The sequence below is a fragment of the Mastigoproctus giganteus genome, chromosome 6 (genome assembly GCF_048544385.1).
Source record: "Mastigoproctus giganteus isolate SK-2022 chromosome 6, ASM4854438v1, whole genome shotgun sequence".
NCBI classification, from domain to species: Eukaryota; Metazoa; Arthropoda; class Arachnida; order Uropygi; family Thelyphonidae; genus Mastigoproctus; species Mastigoproctus giganteus.
The window spans coordinates 72,847,085-72,873,647 of record NC_143580.1 but is presented as its reverse complement, the minus strand read 5'-3'; the positions used below and the strand labels follow the sequence as shown (position 1 = coordinate 72,873,647).

At 38.5% G+C, this 26,563-nt stretch overlaps 1 protein-coding gene across 4 annotated transcripts in view; it reads right to left on the bottom strand.

Annotated features, from left to right (window-relative positions):
- Pask (PAS domain containing serine/threonine kinase) overlaps positions 1-26,563 on the bottom strand; it is a 413,885-nt gene that overhangs the window by 256,553 nt on the left and 130,769 nt on the right. For all 4 annotated transcript variants that reach the window (XM_090376045.1, XM_090376047.1, XM_090376046.1 and 1 more), the window contains one exon: positions 4,655-4,863. In XM_090376045.1, the coding sequence (XP_090232171.1) occupies positions 4,655-4,863 (209 nt within the window). The remainder of the gene's footprint in view (positions 1-4,654; positions 4,864-26,563) is intronic.

Sequence of the window (26,563 nt, the reverse complement as noted above, 5' to 3'; positions counted from 1 at the left end):
TACTGCAACAGGATCTGGAAAGGTTGAGCAGATGGGCTGAGAGGTGGCAAATGAAGTTTAACATTGACAAATGTAAAGTACTACATATGGGAAACAGCAACCCCAGAGCAACGTATCAACTCTGTAGTACTACACTGACAGTGGTAGAGAATGAAAGGGACCTGGGGGTGGTTGTGCAGGCAGATATGAAGTTTTCTGACAGTGCAGACGGGCTGCAAGAGTAGCTCATGGTGTATTGTCGATGATATATAGGAATTTTTCTAGCAGGGATAAGGAGGTGATTATTCCCTTGTATAAGGCAATGGTCAGGCCACACCTAGAGTACTGTATAAAGGTCTGGAGGCCTCATTTCAAGAAGGATGTAGAGATGCTGGAACGAGTACAGAGAAGGGCAACAAGATTGGTGAATGGAACAAAGGGGTGCTCTTACGAAGAAAGGCTTAAGTTTTGCAAATTACAGTGTATGGAGACTAGGCACCAGCGAGTTGATCTGATAGAGGTGTATAAAGCCTTGAATGGTTTGAGCATGCTCAATGCTGATGGGATTTTTCCTCTTGCTCAGAACAATCACCTGAGAGGGCATAAATTCAAATTGAGGAAAGACAGATGTAGGATAGACGTGAGAAAGTTTGCCTTTAGCCAGCGGGTGGTTGGTTGGTGGAACAGACTTCCATCCCTTGTTGTGGAAGTTGATAGCCTAAATAAATTTAAGGCTCAGTTGGATAGTTATTTCGAAGGAACGGAGGGGTGAAGTGGAAGTGGTTCTTTTGGCTGATGCTGCATAAGCTTGCTTTCTTGCATCATATGCCTCTACTAATGCTAATGCTAATATGGCAATTGCAGAAGGGATATGCTGTGATTACCACATAACTAATCAGATATCAGTCTTGTCCGACCAACCTAATTAGTTAATTACCTGTGCTCCTGAACTTACTCCGATTCTTTGCCACCTTTTTTCACTTTCTTATTCCAAAGGTGTTTTTCCTTCTGCTTGGAAATTTGCTCATATGCTGCGAGTTCCTAAAATGGGTGAAAAATCCCTCCCATCTAATTATCGTCCCATTGCAATTACTTATACTCTTTCTAAAGTAATGGAGAAATCAATTAACCGCCAACTCTTAAATTACCCAGAAACTTTCTGCCTGATCAATGATTGCCAGTATGGATTCCATCAGTGTCAATCCACTGGTGATATTCTGGCATATATTACCCATTTATGGACTAATTCAATGGAAAGGTTTGGTGAAACACAAGTAGTTGCTCTTGACATCTCAAAGGCTTTCGATCGTGTTTGGTATAAAGGTCTTCTAAACAAGTGTCCATATTATGGTTTACCAACTGTTTTTTGTAATTAGTTATCCAGTTTTTTCTGTGATCGCTCACTGAGGGTGATGGTAGATGGCTCTGTCTTCTAAGTTCTCCACTAATGCCGGTGTCCCCCAAGGTTCAGTTCTTTCCCCCTTTTAAATTAATGATCTTCTTCCATTGACTGGAAATTCTATCCATAGTTTTGCTGATGATAGCACATTGCATTCCACTTTCCATTTTGAGAAACCTTGCTCTGCTCAATCAGCTTCAACTTCTCGAAAATCTGCGACCAATTCCTTAAATGCCGATCTTCAGGTAATTCTCCAGTGCGGCAAAGACAACTTAGTTGATTTCAACCTTTCTAAAACTCAGTCTTGTCTTATATCTCGCAAAAAGGATTCTTCTGCTCCTATGCTTATCTTTAGTGACAATCCGATTTCTAGGTACTCCGATTTCTGCTCCTGCCCACCTGGCTACGGAGGCGGTGGAGTGGAGATATGCAAATTTATCCGCAATTCACAAAGAGGGCTCGAAGGGTGACACAAATAATTACAGACCTGTTAGTTTAACTTCTATTCTGGGGAAAATAAGGGAATCTGATTATAGGAGCACTGCAGGATCATCTAGACAAGACTGTAGTAATAGTTCAGACACAGCATGGGTTTGTTAAGGGGACGTCTAGTCTGACCAATTTGATTGGATTCTATGGTGTGGTCACAAAGGAACTGGATGCAAAAATAATTTTCATATCATATACTTGGATTTCAGGATAGGTTTTGATACTGTTGCACACGGAAGGCTGCTGTACAAATTGGAGCAATATGGAAGGTTGATACAACGGATAAAGGGATGGTTGAGTGGGAGACGACAGAGATTGGTAATCAATGGGCACTGCTCTTTGTGGACTAATGTTATTAGTATAGTTCCCCAGGGTTCGGTGTTGGGCCCACTGTTGTTTTGTGTATTTTTCAATGATATCGATGAAGGTATATCAGCCTTAATGTCCAAGTTTGCATATGACACGAAGGTTGGCAGGATTGTTAAGGACAGTAAAGTTAGTATGCTACTGCAACAGGATCTAGAAATGTTAGGCAGCTGGACTGAGAAGTGGCAATTGATGTTTAACATTGACAATGTACTGCATAAGGGTAGCAGTGACCCAAGTGGAAATTCAGGGAAGTGGAGAATGAAAAAGACCTCTGCAATTGTGCAGTCAGATTGAAGTTTTGTCAGTGATATATAGGAATTTTGCTACCACAGACTAGGAGGTGATTATCCCTTTGTATATATCAATGGACCACACCTTGAGTAATGCACACAGCTATGAAGGCCTCATTTTAGGAGGATGCAGAGTTGCTAGAACGAGTACAAAGAAAGGCAACAAGATTGGTGAGAGGAACAAAGGGGTGCTTGTACCAAGAAAGGCTAAGTTCTGCAAGTTGCAGGGTCTGGAGACTAGGTACCTTTGAGGATCTGATTGAGATGCATAAACCGTAGAATGGCTTGAGCAGGTTCAATGCTAAAGCTAATTCTTCGCTTGCTCAGATTAAGAACCTGAGCGGACACAGATTCGAATTGAGGAAAGCAGTTGTAGAATAGATGTGCGGAAGTTTGCCTTTAGCCAGCAGGTAGTTGATTGCTGGAACAGACTTCCATCTGTTGTCGTGGAAGTTGATAACTTAAATAAATTTAAGGGTGAACTACACAAACATTTGTAGTGACTGGATGGGTGAAATGGGAAGGGTTTTTTTTTTTGGATGATGCTGTATAAGCCTGCTTTCTTGCATTAAATGTCTCAATTAATGTTAATGCTAAATCATATCTTAGTAGCACTTTTCTCCCTTTATCATATCCATAAATTCCTGCTTTTTAAGAATCTATTACTAATATATTTTTAGCTAAAATTTCAGCAAAAATAAGTGTCTTTACTATTCAAACACCATAACAGTGCCCCACTTTAAACAGATTGAGTAAATGTTACAAGAATGGTATTAATACTCTTTCTTGGGTAACACATACACACCCACAAGAACATAAACTGAAAAATAATGGCTACAGGATAAACCTTCAAAAATATGCTTTCAAGCAGAGATTTAACTGTTGGAACAAACTGCCATCTGATATTGTGGAAGTGGGTAGTTTGAATAAATTTAAGAATTAGAAATATTACTAGAGGAGATAGCCAATGAGGTGGGCAGTTTTATTTTATTTGTTACCTTTTGGATTCTGAATTTTTGTTTGGAACTGAAAAACTGTGTGGGGCAATGGTTGGATATATTGATGCTCTATGAGGTTGCTTCCTTGCATCATTTGCCATTACTGCTATTACTAATACCAGCAATAATAATTATATCAGAATTAAGTCAGCTAAGAAAAATCTCATAAAAATCGTGCCATTTTGACGCAGTTACAATGTCATTACAAAATTGACTACAAAATCAAATTTTTCTGCAAACTGACAACTGACTGGCAATATGCATTTGCTTGTATAAGTTGACTTACATTTTAATAATCATCTTTTGCATGTCACAGAGTGGTGTAATGCGGTTATTAGAGTAAAATCTAAATTAAGAAACACTATCTACTTTTAGTTCAATTATTTTTGCTGTTTTTTTTTTTTTTAATAGTTCACATTGTCTCCTTTTATTACACTGCACAATAAACTCTGAAGGAAATGGTAAGCATATGCAGTTTCTTTATGTAGGTCACAAAATGAAATCTTACAGGCATAAGTGATTAATTGGCTTCTCTCAAAACAGAAGTTAGCTCAAAATAGCTTGCCTTCTTACATCAGTTGCCACTACTAATGCTAAAACAATGCCCCTCATTATGGAAATGCATTTGCTATAAGAAAATTAATCTTGAGAGAAACTTAACAAAAAAGTAAATTCTTAACCAAGCATTGAGCTTGCTCAATCCATTCAATTCCTTAAACACCTTAATCAGATCATCTTGCAGGTGCCTTCTCTCTAGATGCTGCAATTTCGAACTGAAAACTTAAGTTACTAATTGAACAATAAAACCCAACTGAAGACTTTCTTGATAAGGGGCCCCCTTTGTTCCCCTTCTCTGTATTCGTTCCAGCAGCTCTACACTGTTATTAATGAGACCTGAAGAACTGCATGCAGTACTCAGGAAGAAATTTAAGCAATATCATCAGATCACCATTAAAATAATTTTCAATTAAAATTTCAATTTAACCTAAAGTCATCATAAAATTAACCAAAATCAGAAACTATGCCTCAAATCTGATGCTTATTAATATAAATTCTTTAATTTCTATTAATAAGGAAATTAAACTTCATTTACAAAAAAATCTTAATTTGTATATTAAATTCCAAATTACCTCTGTTGTCCTGGCATTAATTGTTACTATAGCCTTATTTGGATTCTGAACTGAAGTGGGAAAAGCAGTACCGGTCTGACCACCCCCAACAAAGTTATAAAAAACCCAACTACCACTGAGTGAGCGGCTGTGGTGGGCTGTCTCAGGGGCACGAGCAAATGATCCTTTCGAACACCCCAGAGAAAAACTGAAAGAATTCAGAGCATCTCCTGGAGAGTAAAAAGAGGCAGAGAGAAATAAACAAACATAATAACATACAAATAATTTTATTCCAATTTTCACTATTAATTTTTAATTCAGGTTACTTTAAGTTCATATATAAATTAGCTCTCCTAAAAAGTTCATTATGGTAGAGAGAAGCCTTATGATTAAAAAATACTGTAAACAGCTGCCATGGCCAGAGGGAATTTTAGTTAACCCCTTCCGGGAACAATTTTTCACTGAAAATGTGCCATAACAGATTCACTTTTTTATTTTACAGATTAAAAGTATGTATCATGCAAGTACTCATCATACAGTTTGTGTTTTTTTATAAATTTTTTAGTAGAAAATACATGGGAGTAATTAACCCTTTTGGGCTATCCCAAGTTATCTTGTGAATGCCAAAAAGTATGCAAAAACTATACAGATTTTTTAAATAAATTTGCACTTGAGCTAAAAGAAAGGAACAGAAAAACACTCTTCACTATTCATTATATAAAATTAAAAAAAATCAAGTGGAATGCACAAGCAGTATCCTCCTGCCACAAGCAATAATCGTGAACTAACTACATTCTGACACACAGCCGCCACAAGTGGATAGTCGAAGTAAGTGTCGCTTATGGGCACAGTTCAAGAGGACACTGAAATATTTTTCGATATTGTTTTCTAATTGGTTAACACTTTCAGTATCCAGCATTTAAGCTGGCAAATTTTATTTTGCTTACTGGCGGCACAAAGGAACGCATGCTATTGTTCTGACATTGCTGTACAATAAGTAAATGTAAGTAAAATGAAAGTCAGTTGTCTGCTGCCAGCGGTAAGAAAATCCTGAGAAATCTCGGGATTTATCTGGCTAATGCAAAATTTGCCAGATGTGCTTGGGTTGGAGGTTGAAAAGACAAAAGAAGATATTTGTTGACATTAGAATTGAACTACTGTAGACTGTAATTTTCAGGGAATACTTGTGAAGGAAGGTTGTTCCAGAAAACGGCAGTTGAATGAATAAACTAGGAAGATGAAAAGGTGGTTCTGTGAGTTTGAAGTTGGACAGTAAATGGATGTTGGCTGGTGACAACATGTATTCGGATTGTTTTGAAAGAGAGAGTGGGAATTATAGAAGCCAATTCAGAAGAACAGTGTCCATGGAAGTATCTGTAGAAAAGTAGCAGAAACAATATGTCTATGAGACAGAGTGGAGAAACTCTATTAGAGAGGAGTCATTAATTAACCTAACTGCCTTTTTCTGAATGGAATCAAGAAGCCTGAGAGAGGTTTTGGGGGCACCACCCCAGATGTGGGAACAATATTCCATGGCAGGGTGGATTTGCGATTTGTACAGAGTGAGCAGCTGTTTGGAAGAAAAGTAACGCCGAGAGTGAAAGAGAAAACCAAGTTTTTTAGATGCAGAGGAAGCAATATTTGTAATGTGCTTGTGCCAAGAGAGATTAGAAGTCAGGGTAATCCCCAAAAGAGATATATCATTTTGCCTAGAAATCGGAGTGTCACTAAAGATAAGCATAGGAGCAGAAGAATCCTTTTTGCGAGATATAAGACAAGACTGAGTTTTAGAAGGATTGAAATCAACTAAGTTGCCATTGCCCCACTGGAGAATTACCTGAAGATCGGCATTTAAGGAATTGGTAGCAGATTTTCGAGAAGTTGAATCTGATTGAGCAGGACAAGGTTTCTCAAAATGGAAAGTGGAATGCAATGTGCTATCATTGGCAAAACTATGGATAGGATTTCCAGTCAATGGAAGAAGGTCATTAATATACAAGAGGAAAAGAGTGGGGAAAAGAACTGAACCTTGGAGGACACCAGCATTAGTGGAGAGGTTAGAAGACAGAGAGCCATCTACCATCACCCTCAGTGAGCGATCAGAGAGAAAACTGGATAACCAATTATAAAAAACAGTCGACAAACCATAATATGGAAACTTGTTTAGAAGACCTTTATGTCAAACATGATCGAAAGCCTTTGAGATGTCAAGAGCAACTGCTTGTGTTTCACCAAACTTTTCCATTGAATCTGTCCATATACGGGTAACATAAGCCAGAATATCACCGTAGATCGACACTGACGGAATCCATACTGTCAAACGTTGATCAGATGGAAGGTTTCTAGGTAGTTTAAGAGTTGGCAGTTAATTGATACCTCCATGTCTTTAGAAAGAGTAGAAGTAATTGGCGGCACAAAGGAACGCATCCTATTGTTCTGACATTGCTGTACAATAAGTAAATGTAAGTAAAATGAAAGTCAGTTGTCTGCTGCCAGCGGTAAGAAAATCCTGAGAAATCTCGGGATTTATCTGGCTAATGCAAAATTTGCCAGATGTGCTTGGGTTGGAGGTTGAAAAGACAAAAGAAGATATTTGTTGACATTAGAATTGAACTTCCGTAGACTGTAATTTTCAGGGAATACTTGTGAAGGAAGGTTGTTCCAGAAAATGGCAGTTGAATGAATAAACTAGGAAGATTTCCACACATCTATTCCGCAACCGTTTTTCCTCAATTTGAATTTATGCTCCATCAAGCGTGCAATGCGAGCAAGAGGAAGAATCCCAGCTGCATTGAGCTTTCTCAAAGTAAGGCAAAAAAGGGAAGGTATAAGCAGGAAACAGACCTGAACATAGCATTTTCTCTCAAAAATATTTACACTTTTGCTCCGTAATTTCATCAAACTTTCTGCATAAAAATCATGTCTTTTTATGCGGCAAATTTACCAACAAGCTGCTGTTTAAGTGGGCCAAACAAATGAAACTTCACATGAAGTATGAAGTCAATGCTGCAAGGAGGATGATCGTGGACCACTTGCACTGTACATGACCATGGCAAAGAAAGTACTTCATCTCAATAGAACAGGTTGTTTCCTGCAAATTGAGAATTTTAAAAGTTTGCAGTATGATGCAATATTCATACTCTTCCCCAAAACTAGTCACCAATGCTTTGTCTGCTGACAGCACAGCCTTATACTTTTTTTTGAAGCAGGATGCTTCCACTACATTGATTCACATTTGAATTCAGGTTGAAAGTGATGGATCCAGGATTCATTACCAGTGAAGAAACAAGAAAATGACAGTGAATTCAGCCCACTGCAGTGGCCTCCCCAGTGACCAGACTTCAATCCAATTAAGAACTTGTTGGATGAGAGAGAACAAGTTCTTCAGAGTAGACATTCACAACCATCCAATTTGCAATAATTGAGAGAAGCAATCAAGTCATCATGGGCCATCATCCCTGTGGCATGCTTTTGATATCTCTGAGTTCATGCCATGATGAATCCATGCTGTTCTAAGAGATAAATGGGCCTACTCACTATTGGGTAGGTGTAACCAGCAGGGATGAATTCTGAATGCAGTACATAATATCCCAGAGAGAAGTGAGCATAACTCTAGCAATACAGAGTGTGGTCCTTTGTTGTTTGGCAAACACATAGTTGCTGACTTTTAATTTTCGAAAGTTGGAGATTATGTATTTGTTGTCGGGAGGAAAACTGATTTTTTCAAAAAAAGCATGCAACAAAGAAACAAGCTTCTGTCCTAGAAATTCATGATAGAAAGTCCACACTGCACTTAAAATTTCACTGACCAAATGCACATTTAATATTAAAATACAGACATATGATCATTTACTAACCAGTACAGTATGCTTTTAAACATTATTTTATCTAATGTTTTCCTGTCAGTGTATTTCTGTTTAGATTGTCTGTTAGACATCAAATGATCATGATTGCTCCAAGAAAAGTGCAGTAACAGATTCTGTACAGCTTCACAAATGGTGAACCAAAATTTTGTTTATACATAGTGCTGCTGTCCAAACTTGGTTATCAAGAGCATTCCCAAAGCTTCACCAGAAAAATTTCTGAACTGATTGTTTGTTTTTTTTTCCACCTAGCAAAATGTTCTCACTAGACATTGCTATGAGGAACTTTTAACATGCCAAGCACGATGTGGCACAATTTGTTGTATTTCATGCTCCTTGTGTGAGACAAAGCAGTACCTGACCAAGGCCACTCACTATACATCAATTCTTTTTTTTTTTTCATAAGTGTCTGGTCAGTTCTCACATTGTAACTTACAAACCATCTGCTTTTTTACCTTCAATGATATCGAGATGTACTGGAACTGTGTGTGTTTAGCTTGTGAAATCAATTTGTTTCAATTTGGCGCTAGCAACCCAGGGGCTCACATCTGGTGAGTATGGGCTTGGCACACCCAGGGTCCTGAGCTGGATATCACCATTCTTCTCTTTCTTGGTGATTCCTTTCTACTTCTCTCTCTCTCTCTTTCTTTCAGGGTAACTTGGGAATTTTTTTTTTGTTTTGGCTGGTGAAGCATAAGCCTTAGGCTTCCTTGCACCATATGGCTAATAATAATAATAATAAACTTATTCTCTGAACAGTGTTATTGGATGACGAATTGATTCTCCATATACAATTATATTTAAGTTACAGTTAAATAAACTTGAACTTAATGTTAATCCATTTGGGCAACTTCTTATCTATGCATTCTGTTTGGTGATAGCAGACTTTTGTATGCCATAAGGAATACAAAATTCCTTATGGCATGCTTTTTTTCTAAGAAATTCATAACGGAAAGTCACTGGCTCAAACTAAGTCTACAATTTACCAAATTTATACAAGAAGTCATACAACTACTGCTCTGAGTGTATTAAATTGTAATATAATTTAATGTAATGTAAGTTAAGTTGTAATATTTCACTGATTTGTATCAATATACAAATTATCTTGACAATATGTGCAACTTACACAACTTTTTTTTTTTTTAAGAATATGAATAAAACTCCTTACAATAAAGTTTTATCACATCAACCCTGTTTTGACATTCAACAACACATACTGTCTCTCTGTTAGTTGCTCATTGGTCTTTTTGTAATTGTGATTGACAAGGAAGGCAGCAAGGAAGGCTAATTTATTGAGAGGTGGGGAGAGTGGTGCTTTGACTCCTATTTCCAGACTACTGGCATACCAAGTTATGAGTTGGAAAAAAAAAAAATTTATTTTCTTTGAAAATAAATCTTTAATTGGTGAAAATGCAATGTAGGAATCTGTCACTGTGACATTCATATAACAGTAACTGTAAGCAAAGTCAAGCAACTCTTGTTTCAGTTCTTCAGTGAGCATACGGGAATTCATCAAGCCCATATCTTTTTGGTATTTGAGATTGATTACTGCCTGCACTCACTCAAAAGAAATAGCAATTTGGTTTGCATTTGAATAAAGCTGAGAAATGTGGTGATCCTTCTTGATTGCTAGTTACTGCCCAAAGATGAACAACAGTTGTGTCTACACAGTCATCGTCAAATGGATGATGACTTTCAGTCTCCTACTGCTTCTAATCAATCCACACTTATTTGAGAGAGCTTGCATTATTTACTAGTTCCAACTCCTATGTGAAATCATTCAGGTCATACCAACAAGCATCTTTTGCATTTTCAACCTACAAAACTTATAGTACTAAAGTACTATAAGTTCCAATAACCTTTTGTTTGGTTAATATAAAAAGTTGCAGGCAACAGGATTAGGTGGACTACACTCTAACCCCCTCAAAACCCTTGCACTGGTCAATGTGTTATTTTTGTACAAGTGCATGTTCTCATACCAGTTTTCATGTAGTATTGGCCAAAATACCCAGAATAGCTCATGAGAAAACTACTCTCCCTAAGAGTGACTATCTACAACTTTAACTGAAGAAGCTTGTAGGAATTCCTCCAATCACTAATCGGTTCTGAACCTAGACTTCTCCTAACAATCAGTAAGTGTTGAGACCATTATACTGTCATGGTAGATTATGGATATACAATTTATAGGTGGGCCTCAAGAATTTTTCAAAGTTGAGATAGGTTGCTATTAAAAGGTTGAAAAATTCTAACCTATTAAGATGTTTGTAAATCCATTTTTGCTTTTAAGATTACATCTCACTGGAATAACTGAATAGTATAGTGACAGTTCTCATCCACTCAATTTACACTTTTCAAAAAAGTGCTTCTTGAACAAATGTACAACTTTCTCCATTTAAATTTGAGAAGAAATACAGAATCACGAAGAAACATTTATCTTGCACAATTGCAAAGTTTTAAAAAAATTTAACATTTGGTTAACTCTTTCTGAAGATAAGAATAATGAGGTACTGGTCTTCTTACAAGCATTGAAAAGTCTGAGATAGGATAAGCATCTGTTACTGAAAACCAGATTCTGTGGTAACTCTTCTGTCCTCTCACTGGCAGATTTACAATGCTTCAGGAACAAGGTTATGATGATTCATCTTTCATTTCTTAACCATAGCTGTAAACTCATCAGAGATCAGAAATGTATTGTCATTTCAATTTATGGCTTATGGATTGGGATTTAGTGGAAATTTCTGGAGTGGATTAATTGGATGCAAGTTGCTCCTGTCCTGTCCTGTGGTTATGTGAAAAGAAAGGAAAAACATGTCAAAAGAACATGTTACAAACATGTAAAAAAAAACATGTCAAAAGCGCATCCAACTGAAATATTTCCAAAGCTTTGAAATAACCACTCATTCCTGAATGTAGTAATGTGCATGCATCCAGAAATTTAAACTGGAAGAATTCCAATACCCTGTGAATTGATATAACAAGTGTAAAATATAAGGAATTGTTTTTTTATAGTCTTTCCTACATTTAGTAGTCAATAATCTGAATTGTGCATAGTGCAATTTAATACAAACGAACAGTGTTCAGTGTTTTATTCTTGAATTTAAATGTTCATTACTTGCATGATGTCATACAAATCATATAAAAATAACTTTCTCTCTTCTAACGTATGAGGTCTTTCTGTACATACAGACTGCAGAAACTAAGTATGTGTTATTCCTTTCCTTTATAATGGTATTTAATTTGACGAATACTTCAAATTTAACAAATTTATTTATTAAGCACCTATTATTATCGTATCCTTCTATTAGTGTATTGGTAGGCATTAACAGAAAAATATTTGTTAGTTTAATCTACTGTCATTTTCAGGAATTTTTTGGGTGTGAGTAGTCTGGTCTGCTCCACTCATGGTTTAACAGTGAAAAAGGCTATGGGGTTATATTTCAAAGTGGGCATTAAAAATAATTTGAAAATTGCTAAAAATCTCTGAATTCAATTTCCATCTCTGAGAAAAATGAAGCAGACAAACTCACAATGGAGGTGACACCATTATCCACAGGTCTAGCTAATTTGTTATGTCATTTTAAATAAATATCATCACCAAATTATAAACATATCATTATGTTTATAACCCACTCAGGAAAAATTGTGACAGTCGATTCAATACTAATGGCCATCAAGGTTCGCCGATTGACAAAAATTCAGATGTGAACTTCTAGTTGCTGCACAAGGTTATTCGCAATCAATAATTTAATCCAGTGGTTCCGAAACTGTGCTCTGCAGATCCCTTGGGATCAGTGAACAGTTCCCAGGGATCCATTAATAATTTCTGTAATGGTACTTCAAATTTTACTTATTTTTTTAAACAAAATCTATATATCGTTACCGACTGGGTGTCACACCTGACATGAGAATTCAGTTGTTTACAATCAACTCCCAATTTTAAAGGACTTTGAGACGAAAAAACAACACCATTCTTTACACTAGTCGCCTATGAGGCCTGGCCAACATGTGGCTCACATGCAGCCCGCCATATCATTTTTTGCGGCCACCAGGTGATTTTTACACTACTGACTACATCAGTGGGAGATCATTTACTAGCTGCAATAGGTATGATAAATAATGACTTCGTCTCAACTTCTCAAAGTACATCGAAGAAATAAAAAAAACTTTCAGCAGCATTTGATCGTAATTTCTCAGAACTTGCAAAATATGATAAAGTGTTTGAGATATTTTGTTCTCCATTTCACACTGAAATCTCCACTGTCCCAGAAATTCTGCAGATGGAAGTTATTGATTTACAGTGCAACAATAAATTAAAACACATTCACGCAACAACATCAAAAATCAACTTTTACAATATGTATGCGATAGCAGAAAAGTATCCCCAACTAAGAATTTTTGCACAAAAAAATTGTGACCACCTTTGGAGCCACATACATTTGTGACACTTTCATTTCAAAAATGATATTTATTAAAAGTAAATCTCGAGCTTCAATAACAGATGCAAATCTGTAAAATCAATTAAGATGGGCACTATCAATATTGAAATAGATTTTTAAAAATTGAGTGATTGCAAGAAAAGCAAATATCTCATTGATGTAGATATATAGTAAAAATGAATGAACAAAATAAATTTTTATGGCATTTGATTTTTTATTTTTAAAAGATTGTTTTATTTTGTGTGGCCAGCAGAAAATTGTAGCTTGTCAAGGTGGCCCATAGAATGACTGGGTTGGCTAGACCTGGTATACTGAAATAGTGACAGTTTATTATTATATTTTTCAATCCAAGTCAAGTATTTGATATCCAGTGATTCCCAAGTGTCCTGAGTATCTAAAATCTGATGAAAGCATCACTATGGAATGACCAGGGAAATTTTTATTAGCAATTTTGAATACTGAATTTCCCAGCCAGCTATTCATTGTTTAAATCAGGCCACGGAATGCTTCGCAGTACAAGGTTGTGACCTTGTACACTAACAAATGTATTGTGATCACAACCCCACCTAAAAGAGGTCAAAGCACAGCTGGATAGTTTCCCATGTCTCACTACTGAGGGGAGTGAGTTACCACTGCAACACTTTGAATGAATGGGAGCAAAGACTGCTAATTACTGCAGACCAGCAAGCTGCTTTAACTGAAGTGTTCTTGCATCTGACTTATTTCTCCCAACCCATGTGTAACTTTTGAACGTGTTAAAATATTTCAGTCTGTCATATTGCAGAAATAACTGTCCTTTCAATTTTTCTACTATGTGCTGACTCTCATACTGCTGCATTTCTCGGCCTCTAAACATTGGCAGAGATAATTGAACTATCACTTTACCCCTAGCGAACTATACTTACCACCTGTGTAGGAATAACCCCACTAATCCAAACTCTCGTAAATCGGAAGTCATAATTATCAAGTTATATTCACACACCAACTATGACTTTGAGGAACAATTCGTTGAGGGTGAGATCTCTGTAGCCCTCACGCAAACCCGAAATGAGCCGCATTCCATGGAAGACCAGGAAGATGCTGAAGGACAGCGACCCGTACCAGCTGATAAAAAGCGTCCAAGGAAACTGACTACCAAAGAGGAACAAAAAACAAACTCAGGAATGGGCCAAAATGAAGAGATAATTACAACCAACAATGACTACCCAACTACCAAATGGAACCATCATGGACCAGGTACTGTCATTGTGCCTGGACCTGGAGGATATTATGCTCCAAAAGGATAATTGAATCACTACTGCAGTTAGAGGAGAAATTATCCGTGTGTGGTCGAAAATGGAGCATGTGCTATCAAATTTGAACGTGGAACACGAGAGAACCAAAGCAAAACTTGACGCCTTTCTAGATAAAAGGGTGAATGAAAATACTACAGCACCCCTTACATATGCCCAAGTGCTGAGGACGATTCCAACGGATACAACTATCACCAAGAAACCAACGGATCATCATCAGAAGAAAACACTTCTCAAAGAACCTTACCTTGTCCTATTGAAAGCTACAAACAATTCATCGCTAGACTCGAGCGAATCAGTTAAAACTCTTGCTCACGACTTAAAAACAACTAAAATAAAATCCATCAGGAAAACTATAAAACACTGGTGTCATAATTGAGACTGCAACAAAACAATAGGCCCAGGCAATCATTTCTAATCCTAGAATTAGTTCCCTCAGTCTAACAGCAGAATACCCCAAGAAGAAAGGCCCATCAATTCTTATTTTTGACTTGGAAAGGGAAATTACTCCAGAAGTATCGCTGAAGAAATTTTACACAGGAACATTCGAGACTCGACCCGAGAAAAAAAAAGAGACAAGGAGCACATAAAACCAAAATACTGCACCAAGTCAAAGTCTCCCAACCTCTGCAATTGGGTAGTGGATCTTTCTCCAAAAGTGTGGAACCAACTAAACCTTCAACACAGGATCTTTATTGGTTGGAGCAGCCACTTCAAGGAACATGTGGCTGTTCCTAAATGTTTCAGATGCTGTCGTTTTGGGCACATCACCCACACATGCACACAGACGGAACCTACCTGTGGGCATTGTTCCCAAAAAGGGTATCATTATAGCAGTTGCCCAAACAAATCATCTGCTGCGGTGTGCGCAAACTGCGAAGCAGTAAAACTGGATGCATGCCATTCATTCAGGGACAGCACCTATTTATCAAGGCAAAGAGAAATCAACAACTGAAAACCGACTATGGTAGTGAGGCCTAAACCATTCAACAACAATGTTATTAAATTTATACAACTTAATGCTCAGTGAGCACGTGCAGTAGCGGAGGAAATAAGGAAAAAGGCAGATGGAGAAAACATTGATATATTACTTCTGCAAGAACCATACACCCACTCCAAGAAAGTTAGAGGCTATCCTCTCGCATATAAAATAATTCAAGCAGATGAAGATATTCCCTGGGCTGCCATAGTCATCCGGAATCCGAACATAATGGTCACCAAAATCTCCTCTCTCTGCACAGTTTGGGCAGTGTGTGCCCATGTAATTGGCCCCTTAGGTGCGTTCTATTTAATATCACTCTATTGTAGACCCAGTCAAGACATCGGTCCAGCTATTGACTACTTAATGCTAAAATCATCCTGGGGACGGATGTTAATGTCGTTCTCCTGCTTGGCACAGCCTCACAGCTGACCGACCTGGTTGCCATAATGGGCGGCATTTGGAAGACTTTCTAGCCACCTCACCATTTAATAAAATAACCTCCCAACATTCTCCAGTACTACGTGGGAGTCTACAATAGACATAATTGCCACAAGATCAATCTCAAGTAAGGTGTCTGGGGTGGCAGGTCAATGAAGCCTGGACCACCTCTGACCATAGAGCAATTACATACAGCCTCACAAGAAATATAGAATCAACTCCTACTCCGCACTATGATATCAACCGCTATGCCATCAGCAAAGCCAATTGGGAGCTGTTCACCACCTCTCTCCAGTCAAGAATCATGGATCACCCTTCTGATATCCTCTCCCTGAATCCCGAGCAGCATCAAAAGCTTGTTACTGACATCATCACCCTCTCCTGCAATTAATCTATGCCCAAGAAAAAATCTCTTCCAAGTGCTGTATCATGGTGGTCTCATGAACTCTAATGCCTACGCTGGACTGTTCATAACAAGAGGAAAGCTTTTCAGAGAGCTCACATCTCTTGGCCAGCTACTGATGTGGAAGCCCTTCATGTGGACTACAAGAGGACCAGGAACCAATACACTTCCATGATCAGGCAGCGAAAAAGAACTACATGGGAGCGGCTGGTTACCACCACTGGTAACTCGGACCCTTGGGGAGTGGTGTACCGGGTTACTATCAACAAACTGCCAAGAGGAGTAGTAGTCCATTCCACAATAACACCACGAAGAATCATGACAATGTCATGGGAGCAATCCATGATCTTGGATACTCTCTTTATCAGTGACGCCAATCATCTCACAACACAACAGCAGCAAATTTGTCTAGATAATGACAATTACCACATTGACTCTGTGGAGGAAGAATTTAACACTGAAGAACTGCAGCAGGCCCTTGGCAAAATGAATGATAAAAAATCCCCAGGACTGGATTGCATTGAACCAGAAATACTAAAAAAGGTCGCCCAGATAAATCCACAATTTCTGCTAAACCTGTTCAATACCCAGGGATCCTTCCCAGAAAGCTGGAAAATAGGAACTAAAGTTAATACTCAAAAACCCATCAAAGCCTCCAGAACAGACTAACTCATACCGGCCCATTGCCCTCTTGTCCACATTGAGCAAGCTACTTGAACGCCTCCTCCATACCAGACTCCTCACACACTACACAGAAGCTGGCCTACAATCCAATTCACAGTATGGATTTCACCCAGGACGCTGCACAGAGGATGCTCTCTACCAAATAACCCAAATTGCAGCCAGCACTAATTACAAGTACTTCCTCCTCATAACCATTGACTTTGCCGGGGCCTTTGACATGCTTTGGTGGTCAAGCATTCTTTGCAGGCTAAGACTGGCACGCATACCAGCCAACTTACTGGCTAATTACTTAGTTCGAGGCTTGAACCATAAGACTGAGTACGAGGGTAGCTGTGCGGACGAAGCTCTTTGACGCTCTAGGAACAGAGAAGTTTTTCCTGATTTATTTTCTGATTTATTAGCTTAAATTGTCATATTAACTTATTTCTAGAGTAGCTTTATATTCCTAGTTACGATACTTAGTTTAAAGTTTAACTTAGACAGAGATTTTGTAGGTATTACTTAGTATCGGTAACGGTATCAAATCCACATGTTACAAATTGAACGAGAGGTCTTTTTTTTTAACCAAATTTAATCGATTTATTAACCACTTGTTATATTAAATTATCTTCTATAAGTAGATTATAGACCTAGTCAGGATCCTTAGTTTATTCTAAATTGAGACAGCGAGATTTGTAAGCTAATCAATACTTACGAGTGCGTAGAAGTACTGTTCGTGAATTCCCGCCATTTTTACACGATAGCATAAGCTTAGTGTAGTATAGTGCATAATATAATATTGTCAATTAATCAGTAAATCTATTAATCTTGATAAACTTTATTGTCAATTAAATTGTACTTTTAACTCATATATATATATATATATATCTGATAATTAAAATAAATATGATATTTAAATATATATATAACGACTTAATCGTAACAAATAATTAATACATAACAATAGTGGTATATGTGATACGGAAGTTATATAAAGGGAACTCGTAGAAAACACTAGATACCGAAAAAATAAATATAGCGTTATAACTGTTTTGGGATATAACTTAAGGATTTAATTTTGTTTTGAAATTTTATTGAATTTAATCGGAATCATGACTCAGACCAGAGCAGCAAAGCAAAAGGATCAAGCTAATAGGAGTGCTGTGGTTCAGGGGAGAACTGAGGGGGGCAGTTGTCCTCTGAATCACAGTCTTTTAAAATGCACTGTTTGCTTGATGTTTGCGGAGCAGTCAGGTACGGGACATGATACTGCCAAGGGGGATGTCTTTGTGTGTGCACGATGTAAGGAGTGCAAGGAAATCAGGCGACAACTCAGCGTTGTTATGGGCCTTCATGAGAGCTTGAAGGACAGGGTGGATGCCCTCGAAGGAAATAAATTGAGGGGCCCATCAAGCTCTCAGCCGCCCACATCAACGCCAGAGCTTGCACTTGGTCATCAGGCAACACAGAGGCAGCCACCTAGGCAGAATGCGCTGCTCCCAAAGGAACTAGTAGTTGTCGGTTACTCTATTGTCAGGGAAGCGGGGAACATGCTTTGTAAAAAGGATAGGTGGAATAGGACCAGGGTATGTCTGCCAGGGGCAAAAGTTGATGACGTTGTAGAGCGGATATCATCTTTTAAGGGCACAAAAGGTGATATAGTTGTACACGTTGGCACTAATGATATTAAGAGTAGGAGACCGGTGGAATTACTTAGCAAGTACAGGTCACCGTTGAAAAAAAGCCGTGAATCACGGTTGAATTTGAAAGTGTCTGCAATTCTGCCCAGACACGATAGGAGGGAGTATATGATGAGAGCCTTGTCGATCAATTCGGCCCTGGAGGAACTGTGCAAGGCTCAAGGGGTAGAATTTTTTTCAGCCTGGACTGTACTTGTTAACAGGAGAGATTGCTTCTACAGGGATGGGATACACTTAAATAGAAAGGGTGCAAGAATTTTTGCTGATGCTGTCGAGGCAGAGTTAGGTAGGTCAGAAAACTGCTAGTTGGGGGGATACAAGGACTAATAGATTAACAGTAGCCACTGGCAGAGGTGGAAGTGATTCTTGCACTGCTTCTATTGAAATGAGCAGAAGCCTGAAAAACAAGATGCAGGATATTTCAGAGACTGCTGGGAGTCATTGCGGTACAAGTAAACACATGGGTTGTGTTAGGGCAGCCAAGAATAGAAACAGGAGCATGTATATCTGCGTGTACACCAATGCTAGGAGTTTGGTAAATAAATTTGATGAATTTGAGGTATTGCTCAAAACATCAATGGCAGATATTGTTGGGATATCAGAGACGTGGTGTCACACAGATATAAGGAATGCGGAACTGGAATTTGGGGAATACAATGTGTATAGAAAGGATAGACAGGACAGGAGGAGAGAAGGGGTTATGCTATTAGTTAAGAAATACATTAAGTCCAAGGAAGTGAAGCCAGTCGACATCGATGGACAGGGCAGTGTCGAGTCAGTTTGGTGTGACATAAGCATAGGTAAATCAAAATTGAGAGTAGGAGTGTGCTATAGGCCTAATGACTTTGATGAGTATAATAAGATATTGTACAGGGAAATAGAGTGGGCCAGTAAATCAGAGAGTCTTATAATGGGGGATTTTAATTTCCCATATATTGACTGGAATTTGTGGGTTGGTCACTCGCACACTAGCAAGGCTTTTGTGGATTTATTGGATGATTGTTTTCTACATCAGCATGTTCGTGAGGCAACAAGAGGGAGCAATACTCTTGATCTGATTATCAGTAGTGATTCTTCATGCATTAAGAATCTGCAGATAAATGAACCACTAGGTGGCAGTGATCACAGTGTGTTGAAGTGGGATTTACTCAAGGAGGTAACTACCATCAGAGGTAAAGGGAAGGGTTTTTGTTTTCGTAAAGGCGACTATGATGGTCTGAGAAAGTATTTAAATTCTATACAGTGGGACCAACTGATGATGTTACCAACAGCAAACTCAGAATGGGAAGCATTCAAGGAACTACTCTTGGAGGCTACCAGGCTTTACATACCAACTAAGAAATATTGTTCAAGGTTTAGGCCTAAATGGATGTCAGATGAACTAATGAGACATGTGGCAGAGAAGAACAATGCATGGGATACATACAAATTAATGGGTGACATGGAAGCCTATGATAGATATAAGTTGGTCTGTAACCAAGTCACAAAGGAGATTAGGCAGGCAAAGGCAGACTACGAAAAACCCTTGGCAAAGGATGCAAAGAAAAACAGAAAAGAGTTCTTTACCTATTTAAACTCAAGAAGGAAAGGGATGAATCAGATTGGTCCACTGGATATTGATGGTTCAACAGTTGAGGATCCTGCTCAGGTGGCTAACAATCTAAACGAGTATTTTGCATCTACATTCACGCATGAGGAGTTATTCAGGAAGGAGAATGATGTAGGTAAAGTAAACATTGGCAGTGAGCTGGATGATTTTGTAATAACTGAGAGGAAAGTGGAGGAGAGATTGTTGAGGATGAACATAAAAAAGGCACCTGGGGTGGATGGGATCTATCCAGTTATATTAAAGGAGGTAGCAGAGGAAGTAAGCAAACCCCTAGCCATAATTATGAGAGCTTCTTTGGACCCAGGGGAGGTACCCATAGACTGGAGATGTGCAAATGTAACCCCAATTCACAAAGGAGGATCAAAGGCTGACACAAGTAATTATAGACCTGTTAGTTTAACTTCTGTTCCAGGTAAATTAATGGAGGCACTGGTTAAAGAAGCACTGCAGGATCATCTAGACAAGAATTCAGTTATAGCTCAGACGCGGCATGGTTTTGTTAAGGGCCGGTCTTGCCTGACCAATTTGATTGGATACTATGATGTAGTCACAAAAGAACTGGATGCAGGGAATAACTTTGATATTATATATTTGGATCTTAGAAAGGCTTTTGATACTGTTGCACATGGAAGACTGCTGCACAAATTGGAGCAGTGTGGCATTGGAGGCAAATTGCTGCTATGGATAAGGGGATGGTTGAGTGGCAGAAGACAGAGAGTGGTAATCAATAGACACTGCTCAACGTGGACTAATGTTATTAGTGGAGTTCCTCAGGGTTCAGTGTTGGGTCCGTTGTTGTTTTCGGTGTTTATGAATATTGATGATGGGATATCAAGTTTAATGTCCAAGTTTGCAGATGATACAAAGGTTGGCAGGGTCGTTAAGGACACCACTGACGCTATGCTGCTGCAACAAGATCTGGAAAGGTTGAACAGATGGGCTGAGAGGTGGCAAATGAAGTTTAACATTGACAAATGTAAAGTACTACATATGGGAAACAGTAACCCCAGAGCAACGTATCAACTCTGTGGTACTACACTGACAGTGGTGGAGAATGAAAAGAACCTGGGGGTAATTGTGCAGGCAGATATGAAGTTCTCTGAGCAGTGCAGACGAGCTGCAAGAGTAGCTCATGGTGTCTTGTCGATGATATACAGGAATTTTTCTAGCAGGGATAAGGATTTTTTTTTTTTTTTTTTTTGATTTGGTAGCTGTTGGCGCATCGGCTTCTGTGGCCATATTGCACCTCCCAAGGTTTTTGCGGTACTTTGATCCAAGCCCGAGGCGGGAATCGAACCCGCGACCTTTGGGTTGCCGGGTAGGTACTTTACGCAGGGATAAGGAGGTGATTATTCCCTTGTATAAGGCAATGGTTAGGCCACATCTTGAGTACTCTATACAGGTCTGGAGGCCTCATTTCAAGAAGGATGTAGAGCTGCTGGAACGGGTACAGAGAAGGGCAACAAGATTAGTGAATGGAACAAAGAGTTGCTCTTACGAAGAAAGGCTTAAGTTTTCCAAACTACAGAGTCTGGAGACTAGGCACCAGCGAGTTGATCTGATAGAGGTGTATAAGGCTTTGAACGGTTTGAGCTTAGCTCAATGCCAATGGGATTCTTCATCTTGCTCAGAATAATCAGCTCAGAGGGCATAAATTCAAATTGAGGAAGGACGGATGTCGGATAGATGTGTGGAAATTTGCCTTTGGCCAGCGGGTGGTTGGTTGGTGGAACTGACTTCCATCACTTGTTGTTGAAGTTGATAACCTAAACAAATTTAAGGCTCAACTGGACAGGTATTTCGAGCGAACAGAGGGGTGAAATGGGAGTGGTGTGTTTTTTTTTTTTTTGGCTGATGCTGAATAAGCTTGCTTTCTTGCATCATATGCCTATGCTAATGCTAACTTATACAAGTGTACAGAAAGTTACCTTTCCAACAGGAAGATCGCCATCTCCTCACCATACCAGAATCTCACCAAATCTATCTACAGAGGCTGCCCACAGGGCTCGGTCCTCGGCCAGTTCCTCTGGAACATTGGCCTGGATCTGGGCCCTGTTACTATCCAAGCATTCGCAGATGATATTATATCTCCATTGCAGCGGACACCAGATCAGCTCTCGAGGCCACTGGAAATCAAGCACTACAGATCTTACAGGACTGGGCGACTCTACACAAGTTCTGGATTTCTCCACAGAAGACACAATCCATACTTCTCAAAGGCACCCTACAAATATCAAGGCCTCCTCAGATCAAGGTACAAGGAAAAACTACCAAGCTGGTAACTTCCCTAAAACACCTGGGTATTATCCTGGATCAGAAGCTCTCCTTCTTCCTGCACTGCTCATACCTTCAAGAAAAAATCAGAATTTATGCAGCTCTAATCGTCTGTGTATGTAGGTGTGAATGGGGTCTGAACCGGAGAACACTCAAACTCCTGTATAAAGCTATATTCCTCCCTGTTATTACATACGGATCCGGGATTTGGTACCATAGAGCAATAACTGTTCGCAATAAACACAAAGTAGAAACAATTCAGCGGAGTATATTGCTCGCCATTACCAGGGCCTGCTGCACAGTAAGCTCTCCGGCCCTCCAGGTTCTTGCAGGTGTCCTCCCTCTTGACTTGGAGGTTATCCGTCGAGGATTGCACTACTGCTTGTCACGGGGAATCCCAGCTACCATCTTTGGACATATCACCGACACCCGCACTGACTGTAAGCAAGAAAAGAAGGAACTAGCTGCCATGCTACTACAAATCTGGCAGACAAGATGGGAGGAAACAGACAACGGCTTAATAACTAAGAAATTAATCCCGGATGTCAAACTAGTTTATCCAAAGTCCCCGCCTTGGTTCTCTCCTGGCCTCTACTGTACATATATTATAACTGGACACGGCTCTATAAATCATAAGTTGACTACCTTGGGAATCATCAATAACCCCTACTGTACATGTGGAGAAATTGAAGATTGGGACCATCTTCTTTATAACTGCCCAATTTATGACGACCTTCGAGGAACACTGTACACCAGACTCCAACACATACCTCAAGGACAGGAGCACCTGTTCATTTCTGACGAACAACACTACAAATTACTAACAGAGTACGCACAGAACCTCTTTGCTAGGTGCAGGACTCTACAACCAACTCAAGCTAGGGATACAAACTTGTGAGGGACTTGCTCAAACTTGAAATAAAAAATCTGTACTTGACCATTTTACTAGCATCGACTTGCTAACCCTGGAACATCCAGGGTAGGATTACCTGCTAACTTTCCACATGGTTGGGTAGGCTCCTGTGGCCTTGACCACTCCACCGCAAAAATATAAGTCACACTCAGCACTATCACTGAGTGATTTTTCTACCCTTCTGAAGTTATCCCCTCTCCCTTTTCTCCTTGTGGGGCATACACTCCACTGTCAATTTAGGGGATGCCCTCACCTACATCCCGTACTGCCGCACTCTACCTTATTTTTTATTTTATTTTTATTGTTATTTATTTTATTTTTTTATTATTATTATTTAATTTAAATTATTTTTATTTATTTCATTATATATATATATATATATATTTTTTTTTTATTATTATTATTATTATTTTTTTTTTAAATTGGTCTCCATTCAGGAAGCTCAGGCGACCCTGACGGAGATCTGCCAGAGAATAATGGGCAGCCTGGCTACCTCCTAGTGGTGTGTGCGAGCAATGTGGGGTCCCATTAGGGATCCCGCGGCCAAATGCCAGAACACACAACAGAACACAACATAATACTACACATTCAACACACTACACTTTTTCTGGCATTTACAGTGTTCTGTATTTTTCAGTGTACATATGGCGCTGATGTGGGAAACCACAGGTGGCACCCGACCCTAACACTATATTCAGTTATTTTTTGGATCAGTCTGAAAAAGGTAGATTGGAAAAATAAAATAAATGAGTTCTGAAATATAATTTTTAATTTTGGATACCTATCGTCTGGACATCCCATATTTAAGTGAGCTAGGATGTGAGGATAGGTGGTTATTTTTTGAAGCCAAAAGAGATCTGCAAGCAAAGAAGTTTGGAAAACATTGCTTTAATCAATTCATGAAAAATTTCCATCCATTATAATTCATTGTGTTTGGTTTTTTTTTATATCTTCCCTCCCCACACCATCAATAAAAAAATTTATGGAAGCTGAAAGGGTTGTGGGCTCAATTTTGTCAATGTAAATGTAAGTAAAACCGAAAGAGGATTTTTTTGGCAGATGCATCTGTTATTCCTGAAGATTTTAATGAGCTCATCATGTATTAAATTTTATTGACTCGCTGCTTGGTGCCCTTTATCACGATACTATTCACTATCTATTAGTTCCTGTGACCATTCAGATCAAAAATGCTAAATGGATAATTAATTATCTTCTGCCTAAGGCTACTACAGGGGTGGACCAATTTCCAAACCTCTGTCTTAAAATAGTCACTTTTTATAAAGGGTATTCTGGTTGTTTTCAATTAATAAAGCATTAAAATCACATTATATAACTGATGTCAGGTTATGTTACAATAATGAGTGGTCTGGTTACACTACAAGGTATTGACCATTTCACAAAGCAGTTGGCCTACTATCCTGAAAGACTATCAATAAACTGAGATTAGTTTACCTGTCTGCTGTAGGTGCCAGAAAAGTTCCTATTGGAGATTTTCACAAATCAAGTTTTTTGATTAAGGCTCAGTGCATTCACTACAGTCTGGATAAGTTGACAAACTGTTCACATTATTGGCTATCAAAACCCTTCCAGCCACAAAAATCAAAACAAAATTTGGGTACTTTACTTAATATCTGACTTTACATCAGTGTTTAAATTTATTAACATTCAGTCTTCGCTGGGATTAATTTATCCAGCAGTTTTTCACCATGTGGCAGGTGATAAATCTACTGTAATAATATTGTTACTCCTTCTCAAACTGTCAATGATCAGATGCAAATACGCTCAGCATTTTCAACATACAGTCAAAGCTCTTTATAGCGACCTGCTTTTTAACAACACAACACGTTATAACGTCCCATGTGGTTCGTCCCGGCCAATTTCTGATTATCCTAATTCTATTTTATATTCAGTATAATGACATTGAAAATAAAAGGATGGATGACTTAGATCTCAGAATGAGTAAGAATAGAAAAATTTTGCTTTGTGGGTAACTGCACCCCTCATTGTCAAGCACACAACCTACATCAATCACAGTTGAACATCTACCACCAAACATGACATCAGTTCTTCAGCCACCTGATCGAGGTGCAATCCAGTGTTTTAAGAAAAACTACCAAAGAATGCTATGTCTTGAAAGTAAAATTCTATGCGAAATTGATTTCCTGCAGGCAATGTATTTGTGTGTTTCAACATAGGATAAAGGCGATGATTGCCAACTGCATTAAACATTCTGGATTTACTGCCTTGATGATGCAATTATGAAGTTTTGCATGCTGCTTCTTCCTCTATTAATTACAAAGAACGGTCCGATTATTGGGAAGAAATATTTGAGCACGTGCTTCACACCTAAACTTGCAGGAAAACTTAAGCTTCAAAGATTCGCATTTGTGGATACACAAAGAAAGTTTTTAATATAATTGGTGATGATAATTGTGTATTTAAGACTTACGAAAAGAGGAAACACAAAATCATATAACAAATACAGCAAATGTTGCACTTAAGAGCAAACTTGGCAAGATGCAACAGCCTCACAAAAATAAAATAAGAAAATAAAAATCAAAGCAACACACTTTCAGCAGCATTTACGCTGCTGAAAGTGCTGCTTTGACTTTTATTTTCTATTTATTTTACAATAAATAGAAAATAGGAACCAGGAACTCACAAGTACTTACTACTGAGCACCATTATAATGAATAAAGAATAGGAACTGGGAACCCACAAGAACTACCTCTTCAAATGGACATTGACACTTGTGAACCCCAAAAAGGATTATATTTCGGTCATTGCTATCCAACAAACTGTCAATGAATGTTCCTATATGATCCAAACCAAACAGAACTCAAAATTATAACTGCAGAAGAAATCGGACGTTGTTACACTGTTTTCTTTTTTCATAAGTTTTAAGTCTGTATAGGTGTCTATCTTAAAGTTAATTGACATTTTTTTTTTTTTTTTTTTTAAAAAGAAACCTTAGTTGTTAAGCAAAAATTTTCATTCAAAGTAGAATGGAAACAACTACATAATCTAAATTTTTTTTTCATTTGTGTACTGTTGGAATACTTAATTGAAAAATCTATATTACCATTAGTAGTGGCATATGATGCAAGAAAGCAAGCTTATGCAGCATCACCCAAAAAAACACTGCTCCCATTTCATCCCTCCATTCGTTTCAAATACCTGTCCAGTTCAGCCTCAACTTCTACAACAAAGGATGGAAGTCTGTTCCACTAACCAACTACCCACTGGCTAAAGGCAAACTTCCGCACATCTATCCTACATCTGTCTTTCCTCAATTTGAATTTATGCCCTCTCAGATTCTGAGCAAGAGGAAGAATCCCATCAGAATTTGAGCATGCT